We start from the raw sequence: 16,511 nt of genomic DNA on the forward strand, positions 1-16,511 counted from the left end.
GTAGAAGCTCAGTGGCTGCAAATGCCCTTCACTAACTTGGTGAAGTGCTGCACCAACTGCATAATTGCTGGCGTCGACCTGAAGTGCAAGGGGTGCGTTGGCTAGCGGGTGCGCCAACCGTGTTGCGCTGGCCAGGTCGGATTTGCAGCGCGCAAATGCTTTACTGGCATCCTCGGTCCACTCCAACGGCGATTGGTCGTTCTTTTTGTTGCCAGGGATGAGCGCTTGGAGAATGCCTTGGACGACGCCTGCATGCGGCAAGAATCGGCGGTAGTAGTTCAGCATGGCAATGAATTGGCACAATTCGCACATCTTTGTCGGCTTCGGGAACTCATTTATCGCGTTCACTCGTTCGACCGTTGGGGATACGCCGGATGCCGTGATAGAGTGTCCTAGAAAAGTTACGTTAGTCTTTCCAAATACGCTCTTGGCCACGTTGATACGTAGGTTGGCTTGCCGCAGGCGATCAAAAACAATCTTAAGGTGTTGACTGTGCTGGGCTTTATTTGTCGAAGCCACACAAATGTTTTCGATATACACTGCCACATGTGCCGTTGAAACGTTTGCGATGCATTGCGGAGTCCAAAAGTCATCACATTGAACTCGAAAAGCCCAAACGGTGTGATGATGGCTGTCTTCTCTCGGTCATCCGGGGCGAGCGGGATCTGGTGATAGGCGCTGACCAGATCGATGGTAGAGAATATGGACTTGCCGGCGAAGACCTGGTTGATATCGTGGATGTGTGGGAGTGGGTATCGGTCGGCGACAGTGATCGCGTTCAACCGTCGATAGTCACCACATGGCCGCCATTCGCCATTCTTTTCTTTACCATATGTAATGGCGATGCCCAGCTCCTGCTGCTCGGTCGGCATATCCCCGCTCCAAGCATACGTGTGAATTCGCCCTTGGCGATGATCAGAGCCTTAGCATTCAGTCGGCGGACCTTAGCAAAGACAGGTTGGCCTTTCGTCGCAATGTAGTGCTGTTCTCGGGTGTTTTGCACGAGCTCCTCGTTGAAAAACGGAGGCAGAGTCAGGTCTTTATATAGTAATATCATGTCGTGGTACTCACATGCGTTGGGAACGGTAGATATGGGTGAGTACTGGACATGGCGAAGCTCACAGACGGTAGACAGTGATGTGGTCCCATCGATGATTGTGCGTCGCTTTACGTCGATGATGAGACCGTATCGGGAGAGGAAGTCGGCACCGATGATGGCTTTGGACACGTTGGCCACTATGAACTATGAACACTATGAACGTCCAGTTGAAACATCGTCGGAGACCAAGTGTTAGAGTCACGGTTCTTGTCCCGTAGGAACTAATTGGTGTTCCATTGGCGGCGCATAGGCGATGGGTTGAAGATGGTTTGAGGTGTGGGAACGCGTTGGCGGGCAGAACTGATATGTCCGCACCTGTGTCAATCAGATATTCGGTGTTTGTATTTCTGTCGAATATAGACGGCAGGATTGGATCGCGTCCACTTCACATGCTGCCTCGTGCGAAGTGGCGGTTAGTTTTCCGTTGTGGTGGTGCGCATACTCCCAAGTGCGGTCAGCCATTAGCGCGAGATTGTCGAGCTCGCTTTGTGCCATCGCCACTACGAGTCACAAGCCCTCGGGCAACCGCTCCAACCACATGGCTTTCAGGGCGTCTTCTCCCATTCTACCCCTGGCCAATTCGCGCATGCGGCGCAGCAGTACAGATGGCTTGCTATGGCCCAGCTTCAACGCCCGGACCAACTTCGCGAACTGGGCCTGAGTAGAGGGCCAGTGTTCATCAATAATTTTTGCCTTGATCGCTTCGTATTTTCCAGTAGGCGGCGGATTTCGCAAGATGTACATGATCGTTTCCAGGTATTCTGCAGGCAGTATATTGAAAGTTAGGTGAAATTTTGTGTCGTCCACCGTAATGCGGAGACTTGCAAATTGCGACTCCAGCAGGGTGAAGAATACGTCCGGGTGCCCTTTCAAGTGCGGTGGAGCCTTTAACGACACTCGGCTGATCTCAACTGATGTCTGCTCGTCGACTTCCGGCTTGGGTGTGCTCGATTGCAGCGGAGCGGACGAGTTAAATGCAACGGGCTACTGGAGAGCAGTCGGCTCAAAAATTGCCGGTTGAAGCGGAAATTGCGGTTGAAGTGGCAACTGCAATTGGTCCTCCTGCTGCTGTATTAGGAGGGGCGCCTGTAGCGGCGGCGCTTGATGTGCCTGCGTCCTCATCATCGCTGTGGTTAACCATGTTTCGAGGTTATGTAAGAACAACGTGTTCGCTTCCCAATCAGTGATAATGAATTTGCGCGGATTACTGCGATCTCCGCACGATTTTCGATCAGAGATCACGTCGGGGTCACCAATGTAGGAGTTCGGTATCACAGCAATCTTTTTATTCACTGATGGTGCTTGATTATAATGAGGATTAATTTTAGCAAGTTGCGTTACTCGTCGAGACTCGTTCAGAAGAGAGGGAACTAGGGATGATATCTCTGGATAAAGCTTTATCTGTCGATAAGTGCCATTCCCGGTGAAGCCTGCGCAGATCAGCTGTTTTGGACTGTTTCTGGACTTATCCGCGTGATGCCTTAAGGAGCTCAGCTCCCTGTATCTCAATTCGGAGATTTGCAATCTTGTTCTTTGTTGACATCATATCTCACGTCTCGATGTAGCGATCATGCTCCTTGTTGTCTCGGCACGGCTCTGCTTGCTCTTGATGTTGACTTGATGCGTAGTGATTACTCGCGTTCTGTTGCTTGCCTTCCGATGTTGACTTGACTTGTGTTGTTCACTCGCGTTCTGTTGCTTGTTTACTGATATTGACTTGACTTGTGTTGTTAACTCGCGTTCGGTAGCTTGTTTACTGATCCAGCTTCCAGCGCTCGGCCTGCCTATATAGGCCGACGTATCCCGTTAATTCTCGGCGTCTCCTTGCCTACTTGTTCAAAGTCCACGGTTTTACCGTTCGACCTTTCGCCCCTGGCTCTCGGCACTACGCTAGAGTCCAAAGTCCGTGGCATACCGTTATTCCCTTTTGCATACGGCACGTGGATTCTCCCATATTGCTCTCTCGCTTTAACGTCTTCCTTTTTTTCTGTGCAAATGGCACCACACTCTCTCGCCGCTCCGCATATCTGGTAACAGGTTGGCCCCCTTCTTGGTGACCATTCCCTATTTGTGCAGAGGTCTTTAACTCCGCTTTTGGACCCACTGTGCTACGGTCAGAATGCTCGAGCTGTTCCCAGAATCGCACAAGAGGAAATTACTAGAAGTCGAATTGACCATGCTCATACTGGCTCAATTAACAATGCACCACAGAATGGCCAGTCTGGCCACAATCTGGATTTCCTGGAACAACACTTAAGGTCGCCGCGGGCACGCCCGACGCGTCTGACCTCGATCAAATTAAAACAACTGAGACATCGCTCATTGAGTCCTACAATAGAAAAAGGTGTCAAAGAAGGGCGGGGTTGTTAACACTTCATGCTAGAAATAGATTGATAATAATTCCAAAACTTCATGCTCACTATTACTCTTGCTAAGAGCAACATTAAGAATGCAATTATATTCAATCAAGATGACCTAAAGTCTATCTTTAACGAACAGCTTACTGAGGTTCCCCATTCTAAGAATGTTAAAAATAGACAATCTTCAGAATTTTTTTTGCCAAAGAAATATACATAGGTACAACAAACTTTTCAGTTATATTTCTGATACTTTAAATATGATTTTGTAAAAATTTTTAAAAATGTTGATGTATTTCCGGAAGCTACAGGTCGTAAAAATTTTTTTTTTTTAGTAGGAGTGTCAGTGATCTCAGTCACTGGTAGTACAGCTGGCCATCTGCTGAATCGGTCGATGACCGTCAAACAGTAGCGGTAACCATTGGACGGTGGTAGCGGGCCGATCAGGTATTGATGTGTTGGAATCGGGCATCGGGCACGTCGAAGCTGCTGAGGGCGGTTCTGTTGTATCGGTGTATTTTGCATCGCTGGCACTGAAGGCAGGACGATGACCATGAGGCGATGTCTTTGTTGATGCTGGGCCACACGAAGCGTTCAGTAACCAATGTGACTGTGGCACGTTTGCCAGAGTGAGCCATACCATGCAGTACGTTGAATATGGTACTTCGCATTGGCGGCGGAATGTATGGACAAATACGGGATGTCGATATATCACAATACATGCTGATGTTGGAGTTAGGCAGCTGAAGTTTGCGCAATTGCAACGATGATTTGCCCGTTTCGATGTCTCTCAACAGCCGGTTTAGCTCGTCGTCCGCTTCTTGTAGGCGTGCGCATTCGTTCATATCGATCTGCTCGATTCCCTCGATGCGGGATAGGGCGTCTGCATTGCTGTTATCGGCTCCAGTAATATGCTCGATTTTCGTGCAGAATTCGGCTATAAATGACAATTGTCTCGCCTGTTGTGGCGATGTGGTTTGTGATCGGTGTAAATGGTACAGTCGCGTCCTTCGATCATGAAGCGATTAAATTTGACAGCTTGGAAAATTGCTAAGAGCTCCCGGTCGTACGTACTGTAGCGCTTTTGTGTGTCCGTCATGCGCTTAGAGTAGAAGCTCAGTGGCTGCAAATGCCCTTCACTAACTTGGTGAAGTGCTGCACCAACTGCATAATTGCTGGCGTCGACCTGAAGTGCAAGGGGTGCGTTGGCTAGCGGGTGCGCCAACCGTGTTGCGCTGGCCAGGTCGGATTTGCAGCGCGCAAATGCTTTACTGGCATCCTCGGTCCACTCCAACGGCGATTGGTCGTTCTTTTTGTTGCCAGGGATGAGCGCTTGGAGAATGCCTTGGACGACGCCTGCATGCGGCAAGAATCGGCGGTAGTAGTTCAGCATGGCAATGAATTGGCACAATTCGCACATCTTTGTCGGCTTCGGGAACTCATTTATCGCGTTCACTCGTTCGACCGTTGGGGATACGCCGGATGCCGTGATAGAGTGTCCTAGAAAAGTTACGTTAGTCTTTCCAAATACGCTCTTGGCCACGTTGATACGTAGGTTGGCTTGCCGCAGGCGATCAAAAACAATCTTAAGGTGTTGACTGTGCTGGGCTTTATTTGTCGAAGCCACACAAATGTTGTCGATATACACTGCCACATGTGCCGTTGAAACGTTTGCGATGCATTGCGGAGTCCAAAAGTCATCACATTGAACTCGAAAAGCCCAAACGGTGTGATGATGGCTGTCTTCTCTCGGTCATCCGGGGCGAGCGGGATCTGGTGATAGGCGCTGACCAGATCGATGGTAGAGAATATGGACTTGCCGGCGAAGACCTGGTTGATATCGTGGATGTGTGGGAGTGGGTATCGGTCGGCGACAGTGATCGCGTTCAACCGTCGATAGTCACCACATGGCCGCCATTCGCCATTCTTTTTCTTTACCATATGTAATGGCGATGCCCAGCTCCTGCTGCTCGGTCGGCATATCCCCGCTCCAAGCATACGTGTGAATTCGCCCTTGGCGATGATCAGAGCCTTAGCATTCAGTCGGCGGACCTTAGCAAAGACAGGTTGGCCTTTCGTCGCAATGTAGTGCTGTTCTCGGGTGTTTTGCACGAGCTCCTCGTTGAAAAACGGAGGCAGAGTCAGGTCTTTATATAGTAATATCATGTCGTGGTACTCACATGCGTTGGGAACGGTAGATATGGGTGAGTACTGGACATGGCGAAGCTCACAGACGGTAGACAGTGATGTGGTCCCATCGATGATTGTGCGTCGCTTTACGTCGATGATGAGACCGTATCGGGAGAGGAAGTCGGCACCGATGATGGCTTTGGACACGTTGGCCACTATGAACTATGAACACTATGAACGTCCAGTTGAAACATCGTCGGAGACCAAGTGTTAGAGTCACGGTTCTTGTCCCGTAGGAACTAATTGGTGTTCCATTGGCGGCGCATAGGCGATGGGTTGAAGATGGTTTGAGGTGTGGGAACGCGTTGGCGGGCAGAACTGATATGTCCGCACCTGTGTCAATCAGATATTCGGTGTTTGTATTTCTGTCGAATATAGACGGCAGGATTGGATCGCGTCCACTTCACATGCTGCCTCGTGCGAAGTGGCGGTTAGTTTTCCGTTGTGGTGGTGCGCATACTCCCAAGTGCGGTCAGCCATTAGCGCGAGATTGTCGAGCTCGCTTTGTGCCATCGCCACTACGAGTCACAAGCCCTCGGGCAACCGCTCCAACCACATGGCTTTCAGGGCGTCTTCTCCCATTCTACCCCTGGCCAATTCGCGCATGCGGCGCAGCAGTACAGATGGCTTGCTATGGCCCAGCTTCAACGCCCGGACCAACTTCGCGAACTGGGCCTGAGTAGAGGGCCAGTGTTCATCAATAATTTTTGCCTTGATCGCTTCGTATTTTCCAGTAGGCGGCGGATTTCGCAAGATGTACATGATCGTTTCCAGGTATTCTGCAGGCAGTATATTGAAAGTTAGGTGAAATTTTGTGTCGTCCACCGTAATGCGGAGACTTGCAAATTGCGACTCCAGCAGGGTGAAGAATACGTCCGGGTGCCCTTTCAAGTGCGGTGGAGCCTTTAACGACACTCGGCTGATCTCAACTGATGTCTGCTCGTCGACTTCCGGCTTGGGTGTGCTCGATTGCAGCGGAGCGGACGAGTTAAATGCAACGGGCTACTGGAGAGCAGTCGGCTCAAAAATTGCCGGTTGAAGCGGAAATTGCGGTTGAAGTGGCAACTGCAATTGGTCCTCCTGCTGCTGTATTAGGAGGGGCGCCTGTAGCGGCGGCGCTTGATGTGCCTGCGTCCTCATCATCGCTGTGGTTAACCATGTTTCGAGGTTATGTAAGAACAACGTGTTCGCTTCCCAATCAGTGATAATGAATTTGCGCGGATTACTGCGATCTCCGCACGATTTTCGATCAGAGATCACGTCGGGGTCACCAATGTAGGAGTTCGGTATCACAGCAATCTTTTTATTCACTGATGGTGCTTGATTATAATGAGGATTAATTTTAGCAAGTTGCGTTACTCGTCGAGACTCGTTCAGAAGAGAGGGAACTAGGGATGATATCTCTGGATAAAGCTTTATCTGTCGATAAGTGCCATTCCCGGTGAAGCCTGCGCAGATCAGCTGTTTTGGACTGTTTCTGGACTTATCCGCGTGATGCCTTAAGGAGCTCAGCTCCCTGTATCTCAATTCGGAGATTTGCAATCTTGTTCTTTGTTGACATCATATCTCACGTCTCGATGTAGCGATCATGCTCCTTGTTGTCTCGGCACGGCTCTGCTTGCTCTTGATGTTGACTTGATGCGTAGTGATTACTCGCGTTCTGTTGCTTGCCTTCCGATGTTGACTTGACTTGTGTTGTTCACTCGCGTTCTGTTGCTTGTTTACTGATATTGACTTGACTTGTGTTGTTAACTCGCGTTCGGTAGCTTGTTTACTGATCCAGCTTCCAGCGCTCGGCCTGCCTATATAGGCCGACGTATCCCGTTAATTCTCGGCGTCTCCTTGCCTACTTGTTCAAAGTCCACGGTTTTACCGTTCGACCTTTGCCCCTGGCTCTCGGCACTACGCTAGAGTCCAAAGTCCGTGGCATACCGTTATTCCCTTTTGCATACGGCACGTGGATTCTCCCATATTGCTCTCTCGCTTTAACGTCTTCCTTTTTTCTGTGCAAATGGCACCACACTCTCTCGCCGCTCCGCATATCTGGTAACAGGTTGGCCCCCTTCTTGGTGACCATTCCCTATTTGTGCAGAGGTCTTTAACTCCGCTTTTGGACCCACTGTGCTACGGTCAGAATGCTCGAGCTGTTCCCAGAATCGCACAAGAGGAAATTACTAGAAGTCGAATTGACCATGCTCATACTGGCTCAATTAACAATGCACCACAGAATGGCCAGTCTGGCCACAATCTGGATTTCCTGGAACAACACTTAAGGTCGCCGCGGGCACGCCCGACGCGTCTGACCTCGATCAAATTAAAACAACTGAGACATCGCTCATTGAGTCCTACAATAGAAAAAGGTGTCAAAGAAGGGCGGGGTTGTTAACACTTCATGCTAGAAATAGATTGATAATAATTCCAAAACTTCATGCTCACTATTACTCTTGCTAAGAGCAACATTAAGAATGCAATTATATTCAATCAAGATGACCTAAAGTCTATCTTTAACGAACAGCTTACTGAGGTTCCCCATTCTAAGAATGTTAAAAATAGACAATCTTCAGAATTTTTTTTGCCAAAGAAATATACATAGGTACAACAAACTTTTCAGTTATATTTCTGATACTTTAAATATGATTTTGTAAAAATTTTTAAAAATGTTGATGTATTTCCGGAAGCTACAGGTCGTAAAAATTTTTTTTTTTTAGTAGGAGTGTCATTATGGAATAGACTACTTTTATCGAAATTGAATAAACAATTTCAAAATGGCAGCGTTTGAAAAATTTTGAGTCGTTTTTTTTTAACATTTTCTTCACTTTTTTGTCGATAAAAAATCGAATGTATAAGCCATCTATGTAATTATAGTCCATTCCGTGGATAATTTAATTACGCGTAGTTTTCCAGAAAACGCGTTTAAAGTTTTATGTACGCTCCCTACCTGCTTTGAGTCGGTCGGCTCGGAGGCTCATAACTTTTAAACTATTTCGTATTTCAATTTGCCCTTTTAGTATGATATTCCAGACACTTGTAGCTATCGAAAAATGCAACAACAAATTTAGATTTTTTTTCACAAAACTAACCAGAAGGACCCTTAATTGGAAAGGACAGAGAATTTACGTTTGGAGAAATGGTATAGGAAGAATGGTCTATTAATCTTAAGGACAAGTTGGTAGAAGCACCACTTTAACCATTATACCATTATAAGGATGAAGTAGAATTACACACAGATGCCAGCAAATTGGGATTTTATGTGGTTTTGTTTCAAGGAAAAGAAGATAAACTTATGTTGTTCGAAAGCTACTAGAATATATTAAGCTAAGTTTCATAGTTTGATTTTGTGAAACTGAAAGCTGAAACTAATATCTTTGAGGAAAATTTAATTATTTGCCAACACAGAGATACTAATACAAGAAATACAAAAATTTGAGAAATTAAAAGACCAACGGTTTGCGAAATGGTGTCGTGTATAGAAAAGCAAATGATGGTAGATTATTAATTTATGCTCCGGAGGCAATGGCAATGTTTAAATATCATAACGAATTAGTAAATGTTGGAAGACATAAAGTCATAAACGTCATTGTGAAGACATATTGGTTTCTGAATATGAAAGAAAATGTTGTTAGACAGTTAGATGGCCGTTCAAGAATACTGGGTCTTTTGGTCAGTAACATCATGATCGATCTGTCAACGGTTTTTGTATAATTGCCATCAGGAATTTCGTCTGTCGGCGCTCCTCATAAGCTGCTCACAGCGATTTGGTGACGTGATCGAGCCATAAAGAATCCAGGATGAGCTATCAGGATCAGACATCGAATGCGCATTTAGATGCCAAGTAAAGTGCGGCAAGAAGGTCCTTCGTGAATGACTCGACTAATTTGTCCAAGTTCTCGAGCATAATTGATTCTACGATTAGAACTAATGTTCATTACAGAAATCCAAAATTGCATGCTCCTTATTACTCTTACTAAGAGCAACATTATAAATCCAATTATATTCAATCATGCTGACCTAAAGTCTACCTTTAACGAACAGCTTACTGAGGTCCCCATATTTATTCTAATGGATGTATCTAGAATACAAATTTTTCAATATAATATTTTTATAGATGTTGTGGTTCAGTAACCTAAGGTTAAGTTTATTTGTAAGCAGGTCCTGCTCTTCCCTGTTGCACATTTCCACACCATACTTCAACTGGAAGACAACACCGTCTTTGATTGTGTTAACCAATTTGGCCCCTTTCTGCAAGAGGGCGACTGACAATTGGGGCAGCATCTTGCCGTACTCGGACTAGCCATGTGGTACCCCTTAAAGTCGTGGATAACGGGGTATCGTAAGCGAAGAACGTGTTCTAGTGCAGCTAAAGAGAGTTAAAGAAAGTGGATGTATTTAAGACAAAAAAAATATAACTAAATGGCTGTGTTACAAAATAGGCAAAAAGATGCTTAAACGGAAAAAAATAGTTATCAGCACACAAAATCAGTGATATGATTAAAACAAATGCCAATTATTTTATACTATTATTATTTTATACTATTAACGCCATTGGCGTTCCACATGGTTATACATATATTTGCCATCAATTATTTGGACTGCTTAGCTGCAAGAAACTGTAACACCATGTTCTGGTTTTTAACCAGTTTTTGCATGGTCGTTTACATAAAGGACATAAATTCCATCATCCTTTGTTGCAGAGAAACCATCATAGCTTGCAGTGTGCTTTGTGAACTTTTCCTAGATTAGACTGGAGTGGGTTTTCCGTTCCTTTTCGAAGGGCCGACCCGAAAAATGGTTGAGTATTTTGATGGCGCGTTCTTGTCACTCGTCGCATGCTGTTTTTCTACTCCTTGCAGACCACACAGCCCCTGTAGTTTGCCGTGTGATTTCCTCCGCAGTTTCCACATTTCTTCTCTTGGGGGTCTTCCTTGTTGGAAAAGTCTCCACAAACAACACAGACTGATTGAAGTGTGCAGAATGTCCTGGTATGTCCATACTCCTGACAGTTTGAACATTGCACTGGGCCTTTTCCTTTTATGTGGCTCTTCCACATTAATTCTTCGGTTAAATAGGTATTGCAGGCTATAAATGGGATGCAATTCAATTTTGTTCAAGACTCTGCTGTCTGGCTCCAGCTCAACCATGAATAGTGGTTGGGGGTTTTTATTCTTGTTAATGCTGTTACTACTAATATTCTTTGCAGAAAACCTGTTTTCTTTGAGGACATCGATAGCTTCATTGGGGGTTAAGTCGGGCTCGATTCCTTGCAAGCCCTTGCTGCTTTTTAGTCTGGTTTCGTGAATATTTGTTGACCAGGGCGTTCGAGCTTTTCTCCCTTTTGTAAATCGGTAGCGCTGCAGTCGACTACATCGCAGTCGAATCCGTGATAAGAGCCGTTGAATAAATATGACTTAAAAATAAAGTATCTACCAGGTAAAGAAAACCATGTAGCAGATGCTCTTAATACTGTTACTAATATTCTTTGCAGAAAACCCGTTTTCTTTGAGGAAATCGATAGCTTCATTGGGGGTTAAGTCGGGCTCGATTCCTTGCAAGCCCTTGCTGCTTTTTAGTTGGTACGTGTAGTAGTTTTTCTTAGTTTCCTCCAGGTATTTAGACACAGCTCGGAAATGTTCTTAAAAGTTTGGTTTCGTGAATATTTGTTGACCAGGGCGTTCGAGCTTTTATCCCTTTTGTAAATTGGAAGCGCTGCAGTCGACTACATCGCAGTCGAATCCGTGATAAGAGCCGTTGAATAAATATGACTTAAAAATAAAGTATCTACCAGGTAAAGAAAACCATGTAGCAGATGCTCTTTCAAGAAACCAATAGTGAGAAGAAGATAAAGAAAATAACGAAAATAGCATATCTATCACAGGAAGACAACTATGTTATTTTAACGTGCAAATAGAATTTGTTCGAGAAGAATCTAATAATGTACAAGATATAAATAACCATCATAAACTGAAAATAAACATAATATACAACGAAATTACACTTAAATTTTCAAAAGAATAATTAAAATATTATTCTTGCTCTAAGAAAAGCGTTATATATTTTAACAAGAAAGGAAAGCTAACTTCGGACGGAGCCGAAGTTGATATACCCTTGCAGAATATTCATTGATGCATTCCTAACACTCATAAAAAGTCCCAACTCCCTAACTTTAAAATCACCAAAGTTATGACATAACTATATAAGATATAGTCGGCCGATCTTTATGAAATTTGGTAGGTCGGATTGATTGGCCAAAAATAAAACCCATAGAAAATCCCAACTTCCTAACTTTACAAACACCAAAGCTATGACATTTCCGATCAATCAGTTTTATGGCGGCTATAGGATATAGTCGTCCGATCCTTATGAAATTCGGTAGGTCGGATTGATTAGCCAAAAATAAAACTCATAGAAAATCCCAACTTCCTAACTTTAACAAGAGAGAACGCTCTAGTCGAGTGCCTCGACTATTAGATTGTAGTATGCGCATATATTGAATATCTACTGTAAACACACTGTAACACTTTGTTGCAGTGCATTCATAAAGGCCCGGTCAAAAAACCCAAGTGGCCGAACACGAGTCGATCGGCGCGCTCACAGAAAGTGCAAGTGTCAGCATTCTGTTACACGCGCCGGCCGAACTCAAGTGCATGCATATACCCTCGCGCTCCAGCTTAAGAGAGCATAATTTAATACATATAATATATAGGTACATAGCCGTCTCTCTGCCGCCGCCTGCGAGCAGCGCAGCTACGGGACTTAGCCTTAATTAGACTTAAAGAATATTGTAAAAGAACAGAGACATTTTGATCGTTGGAGCGGCACCTTTGCTGCTCCTACTAAATAAAAAACACAAATTGGAACCAAACAGAATAAACTTATTTCATGGCGACCGTGACAGGACCACAAGGAGCAGCGAATTGGGAAGATTAATAATACAATGAGGATACAAGGAGGATATACACAAAAAACACGTCTGAGTGAGTAGAGTGTGCGTGATGGTACGTGGAGGTCAGAAGAATAAAATTAATAAAAGAATAGCCCGCATAAAGTGGCCGCTATTTGCTCAATCAACACCGCCCGCGTGGACGACGGCGCAAAAACTTTATAATGAGCTTGAATTCTTAAAGGAAACCCTCCAAAATAGAGTACCACAAGGCACAACTCACTCAGCAACCCAAATACAAATAATAAATGAAAAACTAATAACGAAACCAAATATTCCCAAGCCACTGCCGAAACGACCACAAGTCTGCCCGACCGACTGCCCCGGACCTCTCAACTCTGCGGCATGCAATTCCGCATGCATGAAGCCGAAGACCAGTGCGAAGACCAGCACCGGTACCGCCTGAGCCCATAGGCCCAGGACAGCAGCAGCAGATATCAAGCGTGGGAGGCACGACCGCCACCTGCGCCTTCGAAGGAGCGTCAGCGTAGCCAAACCGGCGACGACCAGTTGACGTAGAAGGAAGAAAGAGAAATCAACCAAGCTGGAAGCAAAAATTTTTTTTCTACCCATTCACTGCGTTGCATAATTTTTTTGATTGCACTACGATGCATATTTTTTTTCAATAATATAATATTTTGTAAAATTGAGCGGAACCTTTTCTGCCCGATTAGATGTGTAGCCCGTAAAGCTATTGAAAAAACTAGGTAGGAAGTTTGTTAATTTAAATGCGCAGTAATGCGATAAGTAAATTTTCAATAGAAGATCATAATAATTTTAATAAAACACTTTATACACATAAAATAAAAGTATATGCAAAACCCACCAAAATGACTTTGGACATAAAAACAGTGGATTCCACTGCCAATGTCATCAACAAGGTAGAATCTAGCAACATCAATCTATATTGGGTACATATACTCTTGATAATCATTGTTGTTATCATGTGCGTCACTCTCTTTTACAAAATTTACAAGCTGCATATTAATTGTATGAAAAAAAGGTATATGAGCCGGGGAAATGACCTGGATAAAATATAAGCAGCACAATAAATAAATAAAAAAAAATAAAATAAAATAAAAACAGCACAAACAACAGTGATTACACATAAATATATTTCATAAATGTTAACACCTAAAATATAAGAAAATGGAATACAATAAAAATGAATAAATAAAAATAAAAAATATATATTAAATAAAAATGGCTACACTAAAGGCAATTAGTGACACGTATGATAGGGACATTCACTTTAAAGAAAGAATTCTGCAATTAGTTTCAGCAACTTCAGTGAGCATTTATGGTTTAGAAAATTTATATATTGAAACATTTAATTTAGATACTTCTCCACTAATACATTGCACAAGCATCCAAAAGGGAATTGTATTATCCACTATTCCAGGCGTACAAGTTAGATCGGTAGTAGACGAGCACCCAATACTAGGTAGAGCAATAGTAATGACAGTTTTCTTTTAAAATTAAACGACAAAGCTCGAAGCACAAAGACCTAGTTGTAACACTTGTTAAATAGTATCAACAAACACAAACTAAAATGGCCGATAAACCAAAACGCCCACTCTCCGCCTACATGCTGTGGCTCAACAGTGCCCGCGAGTCGATCAAACGGGAGTCACCCGGCATTAAAGTCACCGAGGTGGCCAAGCGCGGTGGTGAATTATGGAGGGCAATGAAGGGCAAGTCGGAGTGGGAGGCCAAGGCTGCCAAGGCCAAGGACGATTACGATCGGGCTGTCAAGGAGTTCGAGGCCAACGGCGGCGGTGACTGTGCTGCCAACGGTGGAGCCAAAAAGCGCGCGAAACCAGCGAAAAAACCATCCAAGAAGAGCAAGAAGGATGAGTCCGACGAGAACGATGATGATGAGAGCGAGTAGACTGCTCACCCAACCTCTATTATCCATCACCAAGTCTCACACAACCAGCCAGATCCCACAATACAAAAACACTGGTGGCAACACCACATTCAGCATCAACATCCACAATCCCCCTTAATAGCACAGAAAGCCCAATCTGTCATCTCATCAACAACATCAACAAACAAGATCTGTTGAGGTTGCAACTAAAATTATACACACGAGAGAACAAAAATACGCGAAAATAAGCAAATCTGTATTTATACATATGAATTTCAGTTTATAGTAGTCGTTTCTTTTATAATACCCATAAACAAAGAGGACAGCCAACAGGAAAGGAGAAAAAGGAAAGAGAAGAAGGATGTACGTTGAGGTGTTTATTTTTTTCGATTCTGAGACGTTTCGCTAAGATAAGCGATGTGTTTGAGAAATTGGAGAGAAAATATATCTTGCATATAAAATTTGTAAAGTAAACGATAACATAATTCCATTAAAAATAAAAAAAGATACAAAAATTGCTAGTTGTTCTCTCGGTAGTTGGATGAAATCGATTCGATAATGATCAACCCCAGTTCTAAACTGACACGTATGAGTCTCGAACTAGAAGAATACGACTTTACAGTCGAATATTTAAAGGGAAAAGATAATTATGTAGCTGATGCGTTATCAAGGATAACCATCAAAGATCTACAAAATATAACTGGAAATATATTGAAAGTCACTACTAGATATCAAAGTAGCCAAAATTCCGCGCGGAAAATCAAGAACAAGAATTGCCTATGCAATCTCTAAATAAAGCTTCCAAGACCAACGTATACGACGTCATAAACAATGATGAAGTACGTAAAGTAGTGACCTTGCAGATAAAAAATACGATATGTTTATTTAAACAAGGCAGAAAAATTACTGCAAGATATGATGTTAGCGTTTTATATACTAATGGAGTTATTGACTTAGATCAATTTTTCCAAAGGCTTGAAATGCAAGCCGGTATACATAAAATCAGCCAACTCAAAGTGGCACCGTGGGAAAATATCTTTGAACATACTTCAATAGATAATTTCAAATTAATGGGCAATAAAATCTTGAAAACATTAAGAGTAGCGCTACTCAACCCGGTGACCCAAATAACAAATTTAAAAGAAAAAGAAGCAATTTTGTCTACATTTCATGATGATCCAATTCAAGGAGGTTATACTGGCATATCAAAAACTTTGGCCAAAGTAAAAAGACACTATTACTGGAAAAGTATGTCTAAAATTATAGACGATTTGTGCAAATATTTAAATATTGAAAATATTACATCCACAGCACAACACCACCAGACAGTTGGAACAATAGAAAGAAGTCATAGAACTTTCAATGAGTACATAAGATCTTACATATCGGTGGATAAAACTGATTGGGACGTATGGCTTCAATATTTTGTCTTTTGTTTCAACACGACCCCCTCTATGGCACATACTTATTGTCCATATGAGCTAGTATTCGGTAAAACAAGTAATTTACCGAAACATTTTAATAGCATAGACAGTGTAGAAGCACTATATAATATAGATGACTATGCTAAGGAGAGTAAGTATAGATTAGAAGTAGCCTATAAAAGAGCTAGAGTTATGTTAGAAGCAAATAAGAATAGAAATAAACTAATATACGATCATAAAGTAAGGGATATAGATATATCAGTAGGTGACCAAGTTTTATTAAAAAACGAGACAGGTCATAAGTTAGATCCTAAATATACAGGTCCGTATAAAGTAACGGAAATAGGAGAAAGAAATAACATTATAATAATGAATAACAAAAACAAAAAACAAAAAGTTCATAAGGATAGATTAAAAACGTTTATTTCATAATTGCATTTAGCATGGCCATGCATAGAAATACTTCTTTCTTAAATAAGAATACTATTATAAATACCATTCTCTTTATATCAAAAAAAAAAATTAAAAAAAAAAAATTTTAAAAAAAATTTTTATAAAAAAAAAAATTATTATTATTCCTTTAAGTAAAATATACCAATAAAATAACTTCATAATATATTACGTTATTTTTCAA

The 16,511-nt window shown here is 42.9% G+C and overlaps 2 protein-coding genes across 2 annotated transcripts in view; one reads left to right on the plus strand and one right to left on the minus strand.

Annotated features, from left to right (window-relative positions):
* The window catches only part of LOC108043473 (osmotic avoidance abnormal protein 3), a 154,932-nt gene that overhangs the window by 21,975 nt on the left and 116,446 nt on the right, over nt 1-16,511 (minus strand). The gene's annotated exons all lie outside the window — the stretch shown is intronic.
* On the plus strand, nt 14,030-14,509 carry LOC108049491 (high mobility group protein D-like). Its single transcript, XM_044460639.1, has one exon. The coding sequence runs from the start codon at nt 14,136-14,138 to the stop codon at nt 14,472-14,474; it is 339 nt and encodes a 112-aa protein (XP_044316574.1). The 5' UTR covers nt 14,030-14,135; the 3' UTR covers nt 14,475-14,509.

The sequence above is a fragment of the Drosophila rhopaloa genome, unplaced genomic scaffold (assembly GCF_018152115.1).
Source record: "Drosophila rhopaloa isolate 14029-0021.01 unplaced genomic scaffold, ASM1815211v1 contig_203, whole genome shotgun sequence".
Classification (NCBI taxonomy): domain Eukaryota; kingdom Metazoa; phylum Arthropoda; class Insecta; order Diptera; family Drosophilidae; genus Drosophila; species Drosophila rhopaloa.

Coding starts and splice junctions, on each gene's coding strand:
- LOC108049491 (XM_044460639.1), top strand. CDS start 14,136: ATGGCCGATAAACCAAAACGCCCACTCTCCGCCTACATGCTGTGGCTC.